Genomic DNA, 16944 nt, shown 5'->3' with positions numbered 1-16944 from the left:
ATTAATACAAAAAAACTCCAACAGTGGGCCTAGGGCTTTCAGAAAATCACCTTCACAATCACCGGTAAGCAGATGTGAATGGTTTGAGCAGGGTAAGGGAGTAAGGAACTGAGGAAGTTCTATACTGAGACACAAACACACACAAAAAAGCCTTTCTTTTCTGCAAACATAGCCACAGCCACAGGAGTAGTTAACCAACTACCACAGCAAATTCAGCATTATGGTTTCCCTTTTCTCTTGCCTCAGCTACATGGCACTGAAATAGCAGAAGAATCCCTGCAGAGGGCACTTACTTTTAAACTTCACCAAAGATGGCAGACTCAAGGTACAATTCAGCTAAGTAACAAGACAAACATGTTCTGGTGTGGCTGGATTTGTTTAAACTGCTTCAGGACCAAATAGTCTCATGCAGAAATAGTTTAATTCAGTAAAAACACAATTTTTGTGCATTCTGTCTTGAATGAACATGTAACAGCTGCCAAGTGAGAAGCGGACTTAAGTTCCACAGTGAAAGGCTCCACAGCTTTGTCTTAGGTATGACATCGGTACACCTCCTGAGCATAAGCACTCAAGTGACCTTACAACAGTCTGCTTTTCTCTGTGAATGAATGTTAATTTTTGAGCAGCACAAAGAAAATCATGACAGGCAACAAGCTAAGTTCTTGAAGTTCAGTCACCTACAAAAGATACTTTCACCAATCCAGAAATATTTCATCTTTATTTAAACATTCGGAATTGAGATTTGAAGTGAAATTCACCAAACAAATGCATCTGGCTTCATTACCAGCTTGAAGTAAAAGCTCCTGTGGAGCACAACAGAGGCTGTCAAGGTCTACTTTTAGTAGTTTTATCACTGTTGTAAGAGTTACCAGTGACTTCAGTTCAATTATGTTTGCAAAGTGCAGAGATGCACTAAACAAGGCAAGTATTCTATTTAGACGACTCATCTCAGTAACTTGATGGAAGTTAAACAGAGCCTGCAGAGAAGTCTTGTTTCCATATGAACTCTTCCAGGTATTCATTTCCCTCGCCGCAGTTGTCAGCACAAGTGTACACCACCAGCGTCCCCCAGTCAATGCTCTCTCCAAGGCTGTCAACCTGAAGGTGGTTCAGAAGCTGCGGCATAATCTTCAAGGAAAAACAAGGGTTTAGAGGCAGGTCACAGCTCTCTACCCTCTCCCTGACGAAGGGTCCTGCCCTCATTTATGTTCTCTTGCATCAAAATCCCAAATCAAAGCTACTAAGTAACACACCAGCTCAAATAAAACAAATGTGGGATTCCCAAAGCAGTGTAGTAGACAGCCCCACTTATTTTACCTACAGAAGTTTTATTTGACTAAGTGTTGCCTGATTTGTAAGCCTACTTCCATTTGAAATTACCTTCAAAACTATGTTTTGCCTTTGCATGACATTAAGTGTATTCAGCATACAAACACTTCTAGCATTCAAAATTCCACAGCTGAATACTACCAGCCAGACATATTTCCACTTCACATCATGGAGGCTTTTTAAAAAAATATACAATACCAGACTCCTATTACTTAAGAGATGATTTCATATCCACAAGTGCACCATTTTATGCATGGTGCAAATTATCAGATGGGAACCTACGTTCTATATGTGAAGTCTTATGGGAAAAAGCAGTTACAACAGTAAGGACTCTGTACAATTTAGCATAGTTAGTTTGAGCAACTTCTTGCTCTAATTACAAGCCAACACCTATACAACTAGATTCTGTTAATTCTGAACTACATTACCTGTACTATTTTTAAATGCATTTACATACCTGGAATTCAAAAACCCTTCTGGCACCACATAAACAATTTGGGATATCGTTTTCTTCAGGAATATTTTCACCTGATACCCAGATCGGGCCTTCTCCTCCTCTGCAGTATCTAATAATCTGAATAGAGCAGAAGTTTAAGTTCTCAAGACTTTCTTTTCATCTTGGTATGACAAAGGTGTAAGACAGTGCAGAAAAAGGTGAGTTCCTTTAAGTAATACTCACGGCAAAGTCTATCAGTTGCAAATGCAGTATCTAAGACAGACAGGTTCTTTATATAAGTTTTCTTAACTATTTGAATCATGCAAGTATTCATACAACATGTTTTCAATGACCCAGAGATAAATTGCAATTATTTGTAGTTCTCTAATTAAAGGACCCAGAAATGCTAGGTCATGTATGTTGTAGTCTTGAGATAGAGGAAGAGCAGACTGATAATTAGCACAGGGAAGCATACAGAAAATCAGGAATGATCTTTCTATTTGCAGATCTGCATCTAAATGGAAGGGGCCTGTCCCACCGTCCAAGAAGGAAGTGTTTTCAGACAGTCATATCCTTTGTTATTCTGTTACTATCTAAATATTTATATAGCAAATCAGGCATTATCAAGAAGAGCACACTTAGGCAGATCAGTTCAGAGAGAGAAGTGATGCATCTACCCCAAGCAGAGGAGGGAACAGACTCAAAGTCTCCTACTTTCTGGGAGTGCAGCTTAACCCCTCAGCTACTAGGTAAAACATGGAAAGAATTTCTTCTTCCTCCTCCACTTTCATGGATTTAAGGCCTGCGTTTCCTCTGAATGGAACCAGTAACCATATTTTTGTTTGATAATGTGGCTTTTTTCAGCCTCTTGTGTTGGCAAGAAATAGCACGGGGGGAGATTTCTGTTTTAAATAGTTGAAATTTTAAAGCCATCACTAATTTCTTCAACCTTAAAAAAAGCCAAACGAACACCCCTGTGCAACTGGTGACAGTGACAGAGCTCCTCTCTGCAGTTATGGTTCTGCTGAGAAGGAAAGCTGACAGGGCCAAGGCCTGGGGAAGAGTGCAATGGTTCACCACCTCCTTTGGTAGAACCACTTCACAGGATGGCAGGTCCTCCCCCCACTATGTTGGCTTCAGCACCCCTGTGCCTTCTCATCCTGACTAATTTCTGCTTGAGATAGATGAGCAGGTGCTAAATTCTTACTTGGGCATAAATCAAGTTCTGCACATAAGAAACACTGGAGTATGTTGGTTAAGGTGTGTGGAGGATGAGGAAGCATCCCCATCGCCATTTCTAACCATAGGTACAAAAGGCAGTGAAACATTTTGCAGGCGCAGCAGGATGCTGTGCCAGAACATGCAAGTTCTAAGGCTGCCCCATCTTCTGACCTGCTCTGGTTCGGCAGCTACTCGTTCTTTAAACATCTGGAAGATCTTGTCGTCTTCAGTCTCATGTTTTGCCATTGCTTCCAAAGTCTCTTCATCTAAGGATTGAAATGCTTCACCTAAACAAGAAAAAAAAATGCAAACATTTGTGGGAATAGAAGGAAGATTGGTGAGGACTGTAAACACGCTCAAGTGACTTGCAGCTGTGGTGCCGAAAAACACCTATATCACACTAATTGTTGCTTAGCCCTGTGTGCTTGATGGCTACAATGTCTGCCCTTAGATAACACAGGCCTGTGAGAGACTCAGAGGCACCTTATCGAACATCCTTGAGATTCCTGCCCTGCTGTGGGAAAGATCAAAGCACAGTGGAAAAGCACGCCTGCAAAAATCATGGATATATACAGGCAAAAGCAGCAGGCCAGGGTTCTTCTTTTTCCCTTCTCCTTGTCCTGACTATCAAGGACCGAAGTCTGCAGTGCCTGCGTCCCCACTTGTGTGCCTCTGCCCAGGTGTTGCTGCAGAGATCCCTTGAGTCACAAAGTAATGGGAATAAATTTACTCTTTGCATTTCATCTGTGGTTTGTAGTTGTTCCTGCGTCCTGCCTGTGCCGGCTCACACACAGGCTAATGCAAGACAGCCAAAACTTAAAACAAATATTGCACCTGTAAGTGCATTTTGCTCTCAAGAATCATTCCTGGTGTAAATCACTCTGAGACTTTTTTTGTTTGTTTGTTTTGTGACATATTAAGATTCAGTCACACACAGATCCATTTACTAGCCTTAGTTGCATTTTAAACATAGATGTTGGTACTGGAATGCTGGAAAGGGAAGGAGTTCATCTACTAAAGTTTATGGCTCCCAGCGGGTATCACTGAGACTGCTGAACCTTCAGAATGTGACATCTGGAAAAGGCCACCCATGCCGTGCGTGTGCCAGACTTCAGCTTCTAGCTCTGACGAGTGTTACACTCCAACGTTCACATCAACAAGGGGCATTGAGCAGTCTCCAGACAGCTTCAGACCACAGTAAGGGACAGCTGGGAACCCAGCAGTCCTCCCCTGTAACACCACAGTCTCTCTCCACCCTGGGCATGTGCAGAGCCGGTGTGGTGAGCTGCAAACCCCTCATGAACTCGGGGGGAGCAGGGGGAAAGGGGCCTGCACTTCAACTGCTTAATTCAAGATCAATTAAAACAGCCTCAAAAGAGTTTTCTTCTAGCACAGACAAGAAGATTCTTTAAAGTATTTTCCATAAATTAAGACAAATTGAACCAAGTCAAGCCAAGTGTCCAGCAGCAGGTGCTCTGGGCTCTGTTTTTCAAACTCCAGCTGTTTCTTACCCTCGGGAAGTACCCAGGGACACAGTGTAACTCCCAGCTACCTGCAGCTTCACTGCAGCAACAGCAGCTTCAACAGCTCCTAGGGCTGGGGTTAGTAAGTCTCTCCCCTAAAATCAACTTATATTACGGGATATCTACAAAAACCTTGTATCACAAATAACTGTGGATTTAGCCTTTTGTCACCAGTAGTTTACAATGAACACTTAAAATCACAGTATTTTATATTTTAAAGATGTGAGACAGGCTTCATTAGGAAGAATTACAGACAGCATCTTATTTCTTACCTGCACTGCCTGTAGCTCTGAGTTCCTCTTGTTCTTTTGGGCCCTTTGATGTATCTGCAGCTCCTTGTTCATCATCAGGATCTACACTACTGTCAGCAGGAAATTCTGGTTCCTCAGGTTCTATCAAAATTTCATATTCTGGAAAAAGGAATTCGTTATGCTCTGGAATCGAATCCGCTGAATCATCTACAAAACAGAAAAGAGGTAACACCTCACAACATCATCTCGTATTTCACATCCTTCTCCCCAAAAGCTACACAGCAAACTACATAGCAAAAATACAGCACAAACATTGCATGAACAAGAACGATTTACATCACAGCTAGACCTGACTTAAAGAGAAGAAAGATTTTTATATTAAGGACGGTAGAAAACTACAACAGGTGACATGTTGCTTTGAATCTCTGTAAATCCAAGAGACATGGAAGACAGGGTTAGCAGTTGCATTTTAAAAACCAAAACCTGCAGTCTGACAGCTCTGTGCACATCTCTAACTAGCATATGCACAAAAGTCAACCATGCATCAGATGCCCTGAGGCCATACCATTTTTTTTACTTTTCTGCTGCATATTGAGTACGCAAAGTTTCCACAAACACATCAGTACACCTTCCATTACAACAGTATTACCTACATGCTAGTACATGTTTCAGGTTTCTGCTGTTTCAGTTAAATGTTTAATATGCCTGACCCATAACCTGATTTGCACAAATCAACTTCTTGTGTTTTGCTTATTTCCACTTCCTACAAAGTTTTTGGGACTAGTATCCTACAATGTAGGATGGGGGATATATTGCACACACCAAGTTTCATTGCCCCATTATTAATGTGATACTTCTGAAGATGAAAAAAATACTTTAAATACTCTGTCCCTTTAACAACCAGCAAACAAGCAAGCGTATGAATGAGACAAGAGAGCAGGTGAGGGGATAGTTTAAGAAAAGGGTCTCTAAAACGGCACACTCATGGGAACTACTCCTTTCATCTACTGACCCTCACAGTATCCTATGAAGGCATCACCTCTGTATGTATGTTCCTTTACAAGTATGAATAAGCCATCTTAAAAGTAGCCTGCAAAGGGAAAAAAATTGGTCTACACCTTTTCAGCTTTTTATGACATAAGGCAGAGCGAAAGAGGTCTTTGAAAGAGACCAGAGGTACGCCTTAAATTTATTAGCCTCCCAGGAACAAACAACAAAGGTCCCACGTGCTTATGTCAGATTAAGTAAACATCTAAGAGAAAGAAAAGCACCGGAAGGAATTGCTGATGGTTTCCCCACAAATCACAAAGCAACGCAGAGGCCGCGGCCTCCCTTTTCTCTCTTCTCTGCAGGCCCCTTCCCCGCCGGCAGGACTGCCGGCTTTGCAGCGGCAGCGTTTCCCGGCGAGCCCCCCACCGCCCAGCGGGGAAGCGGCGGGGCCAACGGCCGACCTGCCGCCCGGCTCCCGGCCGAGACCCACCTCCAGCGGCGGCGTGCTGTCCGCAGGCCCGCCGGTGCCCCCGCCGCCAGTCCAGCGCCTGGTGCTCGGGGCCGCAGTAGGCGGCGCGGCGGCAGCGCCCGCAGGCGCGGGGCCCCAGGCAGCCGCAGACGCGGCAGAGCGCGGCGCCGCAGCGGAGCCGGCGGGGGGGCGCGGGGGCAGGACCCGGTGGCGGCTCCTCGGGCGGCGGCTCCTCGGGGTAGGTGTCGTTCTGCCGCGGCAGCTGGTTCCGAAACACTGCGGGAGAGAGGCGGCGGTCAGTGGGGCGGCGGCCGGCCGGGCCCTCGCTCCCTCCCCGCGCAGCCACCCCCCGCCTCACCGCAGAGGGGCCCCCGCGGGCCCGGCAGGCGGTAGCAGGCGGCGCCGCGGCAGGCGAAGACGAAGAGGGTGCGGTGGAAGGCGGCGGGGCGGTGGGGCAGCGGCGCGTACAGCTGGAGCAGGAAGGCGCAGGGCTGCTGGCAACGGCCGCAGCGCAGGGCGGCGGGGCCCGGCAGCCCGGCCTCGCCCAGCCACGCCGGCCGCCCCCCGACCTTGCTGGGAAAGTAGGCGCTGCGCAGCCGCCAGGCGCCGCCCGGCCCCTCCGCCGCCGCCGCGAAGCCCAGCTCCACGCCGGCCGCCATCTTGCTGCCGGAAGGGCGCCGGGCCTGCCTCGCGCCGGAAGCGCCCGCCCCCAAGGGCCGCCGCGCGCCGCTGCCCCCGTGGCCGCTGCTCGTCGCCGCTGTGGTTTTTGTAACGGAGCGGAGGCGGGAAAGGCGGGAGGCCTGAAGGGAGCCGCAGTCAGCAGCGGGCAGAGCTCCAGACACGTTAACGACGCTGCTTTAATTCCATTTTTAAACAGAACATTCATGAATGTAATTAAAATAATGCCAAAACCAAACCCAACACAATTAACATTTCTGGTTATTGCCCAAGATCTGACTTCTGCTCTTCGTTCCTAGGGCCTTATTTTACATTTAGCCAGCCAGCAACGTATTTTTCTAAATATTAATTTTAATAGCAAGTCTTTTAATTCTGTTACATTTTCACATCCATGAAATATTTGAAACCAATCACATTCCTTGTTACAAGTCTAGAAAAATGTATTTAAGTTGCCATTACTGCGCATATCTCTTTAAATATCAAAAAAAAAAGACAATGTTTAATCTGTTTTAAAAAACAAAACACAGTGAGGATACAAATACAACTCTAACCCTCGGCGGCAACAGTTTCTAAGCGGTAATGGCGTGCCACCCTGCTGAAAGAGACCCCTCTGCCTCCCAGGCTGGCCGCGCCGAGCGAGAAGGGAACCGAGCCAGCTCCGGCCCGGCTCTGGGGGGGTGCCGAGGGGTGCTCTCAGCAGGCGCTTACATCCACTCACAGCATCAGGAGCCACTTAGAGTCGTGCAGCCACAGGTTTCTGTACAGGTATCCTAGCGTCTAACAGGGGGGAAAAAAAAAAAAATTATCATCAAAATGTTGTAAATAACAACTCTGTTAAATTACTTTTTTGCTTTATTTTCCTTGGTCATTGGGTTGTACGGTGTTTCAAATAAAGAAGGGAGATTCAAAGCTGCAGTGAATGACATCAGAAAAAGTATTGTAAAAAAAGCATTAGGTTTTTTATACAGAAAAATCTAAGGAACTACTAAGGAAAAAACACTACATCTAACATATATGCATCGTCCAGAGTTAATTTACAACTTGAGAACCCCTTTTCAAATTCATTAGAGAACACTTACCAAACATGTCCAGGATTTTATTAACAGCCTCTTGATTTACATTGTAAGTGAATCCATTGGACCTGCAGTTAAAAGAAAAAAAACCTGTTTCTTCAATGAATATTTCCTATTCCAGTCATTTTTATACAAATAAACTGAACATTTTCATAATTATATCATATTTTTCATCCTGACAGCATACATATTAATTTTAAGGACAGGGCAGACTTCTAAGCAGATTATATTTGAAGAAGTTATGGTTTCTTTATCCTTCCTCTTGGTCACAGTCCCCATGTCTCTCCTTTTCCTTGGTTTTTATTAGGGACAACTGCAGGAAGAAAATGTTGTTTTCAACCATATCATTTTCAAGACTGTCTCTCTGAAACTGAACCAAATCTTCAGCTGATATCAAATTCTGTTGCACTAATTTATTCCTTTTACTTGAAAGGGGAATTTAGCTATAGACAACTATTTAGCACAGTGATGTGGCAGGGGACATAACACAGTAATTTGTGCACTTTCTAAGAGCATTACAAACCTTAGCCAACTAATTTCCTGAACAGAGGCATAAGAGAGTAGCTCAGGGCCATCAGCTGCCAACTAAGTTCTGTGAAACACTCAAGACAATTTGGGGACTTATTGTATCAGGGACTTCCATGGTTATACTTTTAAATACAGTGAGAAGCACCACAAACAAGTTAATTTGATAACAGGAAATGCATGTATTTTTGTATAACAATAGTTGGGCCTATAAGCTATGAACTACATTAAAAGACTTTATTGACTAAGCTTTCAGTTAGAAACCCTCCAAAAATTAGTAGTATTCCTGATTATTTCTTACATTGCCTGATGAGGCTTGTTTTAATACACAGAGTAACTCTTCTTTTAAAAATAAGCAGGACTGTTCTCTTTGCTTATCAAAGCCTTGGAGGAGATTTTGAAATCCAAAAGGTAAACGGAGTCAGAAGCAGCCTACTGGCCAAATTAATGAATTTTGTTGCTGGGTCCCACAGGAGTGTTTTCACTATGAGGGGGTGCCATTCATCTTCTACAACATGTACAGAAAGGAACTACCTGTGTCTTCACCACAACTCAGGTAAATCCAAACAACATTCAGTTGACTGGTCTCAGGCTGTTCTGCTTCATACTAATAGCTCAGTCATTAAGAATTGTCAGTAAGACCACACACTGACTTCTACACACCAAAAATCCAATGTTACTTACATTTTCTTCTTCTTCACTGCACCTAGTTGCACAAGAGCTGCTAAGGCATTTTTCTGCATGTCAGAAGACAGTGCTTCATAACACTGCGTATTCCCTACAGAGAAACACAATTAAAAGTTTTATCACTGTCCATTAACAGGCTACACTTGTAAAATCATATTGCATAACGGCTGTACACACCCTTCTCGAGAAGTTGAAAAACAAAGTTGCGGACTCCAGGTATAAACTGCTTCTCAGTAAAGACTTCTTTTGTTTCCTTTGAGAGGTATCTGAAAATTAACTAACATTTTTTAAAAAATTAGCACTTCTTTTCTTTTGATCGTCAGCTTGTTATGAATTACAAACAGACGTGTCCTCATAAGTAATGCTGTTACACTTTGAGAAGTGTAGGAGAGGAACTCAAAAGGTATCATTACATAAAGCATCTGAAATTTTTATTACTGTTTAACAGGCATGAGAATCCTAATATTAAAATATGATTCAGTATTACTATAATAGTTACCCTAGACATTAATTTAACATTCCTGTTCTCACAATCAAAACCAGTATATTTTTCTTAAAGCAATATCTGTTTTAGAGATGGGAAAAACAAGGCAAATCAGTACAGTTCATCCGAAGTCATACAGCAGATCATGAACAGATTCCACTAGGTTCAGATGTCTACAGTCCCACCAATCTTATGCTGACATACCCAAGATTTTAGCCTCCTCTTTTCACATACATTGCTTATTACAGGAATGTAAGTGTTTAGTCTTATTAAAACCTTAGAAAACCAAAAGACTTTAAAGAGATATGGATGCAGTTAATGACTCCCAAAAAAGCGATCAGATATGAGATGCAAACTCATTTCCGCACCTGGCAGGACAGCCCACGTAAAATGAATTAAGCAAGAGCTCCTTGTAAGAAAGAACAATCAATCTGGTAGCAGCACACTCCCCATGAATCTTATACACCCACAGTGGCCCATCACAGGGATCCTGGGGCAAGGGTGGTGTTTAAGATACTTATTACTGCTATTTTGCAACTCTTGCACTCCCCAACCATGAAAAGCCACTATTTATACTGCAGAAGCATCACAGCTCTCCTAGTTTCCCTATAAAACACAGGAGAAAGAAGACAATTTTCTAAAGAACTGCATACCTGATAACCTTCCACAAAAGGTCTGAACATAGTTGACAAGAAAGATACTATAACACTTCCTTTGTCAGTAGGGTAGATTTCCTGTTGACTTGTTTGAATGGCATCACATTTTGTGAGTAGAAAACATCCTTCTTCAAAATCCTGGGAGAGAGAAGCGTAACTGAAATTTTAACATCTACAGTAAAAGTGCAGCTACGTTTCCCCACAAAGTCAACAACAAAAACAACACAACAGGACACCACTTCCATTTCTGAACTCAGTTCTCAAGAGACTCAAACCAAAACCTTCCTACATATCAGAAATACCCTTATAAAAAGGCAGTGGGAACATGTTCTTAAACACAGCAGTATCTCAATCTGCAACAGGCCTAGAAGCAAAGAAATCAGCTGTGGCTGCTATTGTAACAGCCAGCCTGAGCTCCCTCGGGATTTCATGAGAACAGGGTCAGGCTGCCTGGTTTAGTTTTTTTTTTCTGTGGGTGTTATTTATTTATTTCTTTTTAAAGTCAGGGTTTGCCTTTATCTCATGTCCACTGTTTGAGATAAATGGTAATACAGTTCACTGACCTGCCCGCTACAAAAGATGGCCAAAAGTTACAAATTATGGAAATGTCAATGACAAAACCATTTTACTGCCAATATCAGTGTAAGGAGGAGGGGGCACAGAACAGACACACACACAGAGAACACGAGGGGATGGGACACAGACATGACAGACACATGGATGACTAGAAGGGCGGGTTGCTATGAGATCCCTTAACGTTATAGCAACTCTTTTCATTTGACTCCAGTGAGGTCAGTCATAGCCAGTCATCTTCCTGTTCCCTGCTTGGTTTTGGTACTTAAAAAAACCTGCAAGAGGCAACAATTGCTAACAATAAAAACTAAACATAACAGTGCCAATCAGCCTTTAAAAAAAGGCCCAATTCTCCTCTATATAAAAATCTATGAGATTTTAACAGAGTTGTAAGTCTTGACTATTCTTACGAAAATTATACTTATCTCTTTTTTTAATGCAGGAAAGATCACAAGTATCACCATCCATTATCTGGCCTTAGCGCTGATAAAAACCACATTTGATCAGTTTTAAATCCAAATGAAATCTACATGTGGATTTGTCAGTTTATATTGGGTGGGTATGACACTGAACTATTTTTTTTACTAATAAATTTTATGCTCACCTACATTTCAAGCTGGCTGGACTAGAGCCAGCTCCAACCCAGCAGATGTGTGTAAACTGACACATCAAGTGCCGCAGGAAGCAAAGTGCTGCCCACAGTTTTCACAGCTTGTGCCCGTCCAGCTGCATTAGGAGAGCACACAGACATACTGTGCCCTGTACTAAGGCAGTACCAGGAACAATACTGGCTTTGTCCAAGTAATGGTTGTATGGGGCGGGGGGCGAAACGAGGGAAAACTCTTTTCAAGCAAATAGGATGCAACTAAAGCTTCCATAAGACTCTACAAGGGACACTGTTATGCCATTAGGAAAATTCTCACTTCAGAAACCTTCACAGGCTGCATCGCCTCAACTCTGTAGAAGATTTCAGCTGCAAAAATTTAAATCAGGTTTTAATATAAGCACTTCCCACATAGTGCTCACAATGTACTATCTGAATCTACACGAGGTAAATACCAGTAATAAAAATCTAAAAGGGCTCAACCATGAACCATCAAAATATTAAATTTACTAATGCACAGGAACATCAAAACCTTCAGAGTTCAAGGTATAAGAGGAACATTAGCCACTGTATACACACTACAGAGCAGATGCCACCATGCTGTGCAGTCAAGGAGCGGTGGGTACAGAGGTGTACTTTAACAGACGAGGCACTGGGTGTCTGCATAGTCCTCTGGTAGCCCTGCCATCACAGACCACACACATGGACCTACACAAAACAACTGATCACAGCTGCACTAGAAGCAATATAAGCAACCAGAGGACAATAGGTACTCACATTTAGAATTGCATACTCTATTTGTCAAAGATAACAAAGGCATAAAATGGTTGATCATTAATTGGTGTAACACCTATAGTTTAACTTCCCGAAAGAGCAGCAGTGCCCCTCTGCTACACAGTCTGCAAGAGCTTCTAGGAAAGATTATCCTGGTGTACCCTCAACGAGAATTCCTGTTTTGTTTCTGTGCTGACAGAACATATACACTCTGTGACAGAATTCAATTAAATCTAAACACTTTTTTCTTCACAGCCTAAGGTCTCTTTCATAAATGCTGTCCTCTTGCTCTGCAGTTATACTTCATTTAAAAGACTACTTTACAAATATTTTTATATTCATGCTGGAAGACTGGTAGCTTTACGCAGAAAAGACAAACTTCTGCTACAGTTCATTTTAATAGTTCAGAATTGGGCAATTTCAGGACTTTTAGTTTTTTTACTGGAGTGGGGGGTGAAGATTGCATATGCAACCTTGTGGACTCAGACAATGATTTGCAACTAACCAAATGACCCCATTTTAAAGTTCTTCCTCCCACTTACAGATCAAGTTGGTATCACTGCAGGTGTTTACCACAAAGCACTTGTTCAGCAGAGCCCTGAAATCAGATGCTATTTTAGTTCGCTGTGTTACTATCAGTATTTTTATATAAAGGATGTATTTACCTTAAGTGAAATGCCAGGAAAGAAGATGAACTCATCAGAAAAAACATCTCTCAAGAAGCTGAAGCAGCTATAGACTTCCTCTGAAAAAACACATTGAACTGCTGTTTAAAAACATAATTTAAAATATCCAAGTGAAAAGCCATTTACTTCTTATTTTAGAGAGAGTACCTACTTCAAATAAAATTTGGACTTGACATTAAAAGCATACATACATATACAGCAGAAACTACCACAACAGAACAGCAAATACTCAAAGCACTTGACTCAATTGTTACCAGAAGGAAAGAGCAGGGGGTTGTAGCTTCTCAGAACATGCATTAAATACCACATAATCAGCTGCTGCACAAAACTAAGGTATGTATTCTGAAAAGTTTCTTTAAGAGCCAAGTACTGGAAAACATTGAAATGCTTTGGAAACAGTAGTGGGAAGAGAAGAAAAACTGAGAACTGGCTGCACTGTATGCAAGTATAATTGCATAATGAGCTATGTATAATTTGTAAACTAAAAAGCTGGTCTGCTGAACACCAACAAAATAAGACTTAGGAACTGGGATCAACTCATCCCTCTCAGCAGAATATACCAACTTTCAAAAGTATCAAAGGGTAAACAAACAAAAAAGGCAAGCAAAATACCCCCATCCCCTCCCAACACATCCACCTTACATCATGGGACCTTTTCCAGATAATGGTCTCAGCTTTCGCAGGAACCTGACAGTGCAGCCGACAACGCAAGGAGCAAAGCCAGCGGACTCTCAGAGCTACCCAGACGTACCTTTTCTGAAGCTGCGCGTCATCTGCAAGGCAACTGCCACCAGAGACGGACGCACGAACACGTTCAGCAGCTGGTTTCTGTACGTGGCACACATGAGGATGGCCAGAGCACGCTTAAAGACGATTTCCCCTACGGCTCCATCTTCCACTCCTTTGTCATTTAGGACCACGTGGCCATCAACAAGGCGAGCAATGTTGGAATGCAGAGTGAGGCCAGACACGACTGCTTTTTTGGCACACAGGTTATCTAGCAGGAAAACGCAACACTCGGGAAGATGCAAAAGGAAACATAACTCTATTGAAACAGCCTAAAATGCACCAGTATTTCATTAAGTTTTATCACTGAAGGCCAATTATTACACCAAACGTTCAGTTAGAGAGATGTTCTAAAATAATCCATACCGGGAATTGGCAGCCTAGGCATAGTATGAGATGCAGAGAACAAATTTCAGACATTTCTGTAACTAAGTTTCATACATTTCTGTAATTAAAGCACTTTAAATTCTTCTACTTGCTATCAATCACAAATACTTTCTTTAGAGTCTCTGGGACAAGTATTCTGAGCCACCAAATAAAAGAGGATAGATCTGTTTGATGGATACATTCATCAGTAAGGAAATGGAGACGATACCTTTGTTTAGGCATTTCTGGCACTAAAAGTTTTGAACCAAATGCACAGATCTTTATAATGTTTTTCCTTAACTCTCATATACAAGGAAGGCCTCATCCCAAATTATGCTCAAAGAAATCCTAACGTAAGTATCATTACATAATATACCTGCTCAAAGAGAAACCAGACTGTACTTAAACCCAAATCTCTTCTTGTTTCATAAGACAATCCTTTTAAAATGCCTAAAGCAAGGAAGTGTGTGGTTTTATTGGGTTTTTTTAAACAAAGTTCTTCAAAGGCAGGCGTAAGTTTCACAAACCTGTGGGCTTTGGTCAAGCTTTTTTCTCATTGTGACACACCACAATCTTTATTCAGATAAAGAGCAGCATCTCAAATATTAAAAATACACTTACTTCTTCAGAGTACCTTACACTTTAAACGGTACCAAAACATTCCCTGCATTAAATGTGAACTCTGTGGCAAGCAAGGAAAGAAGCAATAAAAACCTCTTATTGAATGCTAAAATATACTTTACCCATTCACAGCACCACAAGCATATCAAATCAATATAGCCTCTGACAGAAAAAAGAAAATCATATCCTTTCCCTTTAACATAGATTTCATGTAGAATCTCCTTGCATCTAATTTGCTCCTTCAGCCTACTTTGTTCCAGTTTTGCTAAAGCTCCCAAGTTTCTCAATGCAGTAAGAAGCAGAAGTCTGAGTGAGTAATTTTGCAGTTCCTGTTTTTAACATAAAATTTCTAACAGCCAAGCAAATGTTCTGCCTGTAACAACCAACCAGCATGACAAAGGCAGAAACAACTAGCTGTTTGGTGACAGAAGAATGGACAGGGTACATGTAGTTGCTGATTTTGTGACGTCGCCAAATTACCCTTTAAAGTGTATTTATTCTTTCAAATTATTGAAAAGCCAGAACAAAACAACAAACCCTGTTTCTATGCAACTGATGCCTAGAGCAGGGACAGCACACTCCAACAAGATCTCCTCAGTTGTTGTCATTCCTCTATTTCATGACCATGACTATTTGCTATTCCCTGACTACGTTACAACTCTGCTAAAGCAGACGTCTATTCATTGTTGGTAAGAAAGTAAACAAAATATATAAGCAAACCCGAATGTGGTACGTTTTTCAGTTTACTGTGCAGTAAGATTCTAAATGATACTTCAATTTTGCCACGAAACTCTTCCTTTTACCAGACTGGCAGAGGCAGACCTTGTCCGCATTCACTGCAGTGCAAATCCCTGAAAGAAGTAGTTTTCTTCCAGATATGATAGAGTTCTGTTGTAACTGTACCCTGTTCCTATTTCTTTACTGAAGTAGTGAGAGGGATCCTTGATTATACACATGACTACAAAAGCAAAGATCCATGGCTTAAATCTACCTACAGTGAAAAAGTAAATGTCCTTGCATTAACATTATTTTCCTTTGCTAGCTTTACCACTTACGTCCTGAAGCTCTAAAATTAATTACTTGTGTCACCTTGGCTCACTGAGAGAAGTTTAAAACAACTGTTCAGAAAATTTGGAAGGAGAGTCAACCTTCCAGCAAACAATATCTACATATACATTATATATATTAAAAAGAGAGAGTGTGCGTGTAGAAATATATAAATAAAACCACCAAAGAAGCCTTCTCATCAGAAGTCATCACTGTTTCTGGGGAGAAAGCGAAATTTAAAAATAAATAGACAACTTATAGTTTTGATTTTCTCTCACCCATTTGTTTCTGCTAGTACTTTGTCACAGTAACAACTTATACTACAGTCAGTATCAAGCAATAAAGATAGCATTACACCAGGTTGACTGCTGCAGATGAGGTAATTGCCTGTGACTTACATAGGGTTCAGGAAGACACTAGGCAAATCTCAGTACTCTAATACAAGTACCTTATAATCTCCCCCTCATTCCACACTTCAAGATATAACAGTAAAATATCTGTTCTGCTTCCACCTGTTTTTCAAAGTATTATCTTCTACGGGCTAAGTGAAAACCCGTCAGGTCTTAGCATTATTTTTAGCATATCCTAAAATCCATTTATAACTCCGAGGAAAACATTCTGTAAAGTTGTCACTATACACTGCTTCCACAGAAACAGAATAATTTATCCTTCATAAGCAACAAAAGGAATAGAAATAACACTTTCTCCGCATACCAGGCCATTCAATGAATCCTCCAAAAGTCTGTGTTAAGCCTTTAAGCCACAGGGTCTTTTCTATTAGAAGTTCAAAATCCATGGCTGGCAAATTCTGGAGCAGGACAGCAGCAACTAGCACCCACGGGCTCAAAACCATGTTTTCTATTTGCAGGAGTTCCATTTTATAAGCTACATCACTGACAAATTCTTGGATATCCTCAGATGGCTTTTGGGGAAGATGCCTGAAGAAAACAATGCAGTTCAAGGTAAAGAGCTCCAAAAACTGAAACATAAATCACACCCTTCCTGACTTCTTCCATATTGCTCCCAGATCCGTAACCACTTTACGGCACCTAACAGCTGGGGAGTGATTCTATTTATGTGCTATGTAGAGCAGAAGTACAGAGCAAAACATCAGTAGCTTCATGACACCATTTGAAACACAAATCTCTGTATTGATGCGGTACAC

At 41.9% G+C, this 16944-nt stretch overlaps 2 protein-coding genes across 5 annotated transcripts in view; both read right to left on the bottom strand.

Moving 5' to 3' along the window:
- Positions 1–699: 699 nt before the first annotated feature.
- On the bottom strand, positions 700–6914 carry PDCD2 (programmed cell death 2). The gene is made up of 6 exons (XM_074818536.1): positions 6578–6914; positions 6241–6495; positions 4782–4967; positions 3158–3273; positions 1787–1903; positions 700–1128 (listed from the first exon to the last, which is right to left on the bottom strand). Exons 1-6 carry the CDS (start codon positions 6876–6878, stop codon positions 967–969), a joined length of 1137 nt encoding a protein of 378 aa, XP_074674637.1. The 5' UTR covers positions 6879–6914; the 3' UTR covers positions 700–966.
- Positions 6915–7054: 140 nt separating this feature from the next.
- The window catches only part of GNPAT (glyceronephosphate O-acyltransferase), a 21270-nt gene continuing 11380 nt past the window's right edge, over positions 7055–16944 (bottom strand). For all 4 annotated transcript variants that reach the window (XM_074818532.1, XM_074818533.1, XM_074818534.1 and 1 more), the window contains exons 9-16: positions 16494–16717; positions 13711–13956; positions 12939–13018; positions 10320–10460; positions 9360–9459; positions 9180–9273; positions 7977–8038; positions 7055–7674 (exon numbers count right to left, since the gene is read on the bottom strand). In XM_074818532.1, coding sequence (XP_074674633.1) covers positions 7631–7674; positions 7977–8038; positions 9180–9273; positions 9360–9459; positions 10320–10460; positions 12939–13018; positions 13711–13956; positions 16494–16717 — 991 coding nt within the window. In that variant the 3' untranslated portion in view covers positions 7055–7630. The remainder of the gene's footprint in view (positions 7675–7976; positions 8039–9179; positions 9274–9359; positions 9460–10319; positions 10461–12938; positions 13019–13710; positions 13957–16493; positions 16718–16944) is intronic.

This window comes from Strix aluco, chromosome 3 (assembly GCF_031877795.1).
Source record: "Strix aluco isolate bStrAlu1 chromosome 3, bStrAlu1.hap1, whole genome shotgun sequence".
In the NCBI taxonomy this organism is placed as follows: domain Eukaryota; kingdom Metazoa; phylum Chordata; class Aves; order Strigiformes; family Strigidae; genus Strix; species Strix aluco.
The sequence above is the reverse complement of the archived record's forward strand: the minus strand, read 5'-3'. Positions and strand labels throughout refer to the sequence as shown.

Excerpts from the sequence above, each read along its gene's own strand:
- PDCD2 (XM_074818536.1), bottom strand. The coding sequence starts at position 6,878 with ATGGCGGCCGGCGTGGAGCTGGGCTTCGCGGCGGCGGCGGAGGGGCCG. Across the intron at positions 6,496-6,577 it reads CCCGCGGGGGCCCCTCTGCG|TGTTTCGGAACCAGCTGCCG; the intron begins GTGAGGCGGGGG and ends TCTCTCCCGCAG. Across the intron at positions 3,274-4,781 it reads CAGAGCTACAGGCAGTGCAG|GTGAAGCATTTCAATCCTTA; the intron begins GTAAGAAATAAG and ends TTTCTTGTTTAG.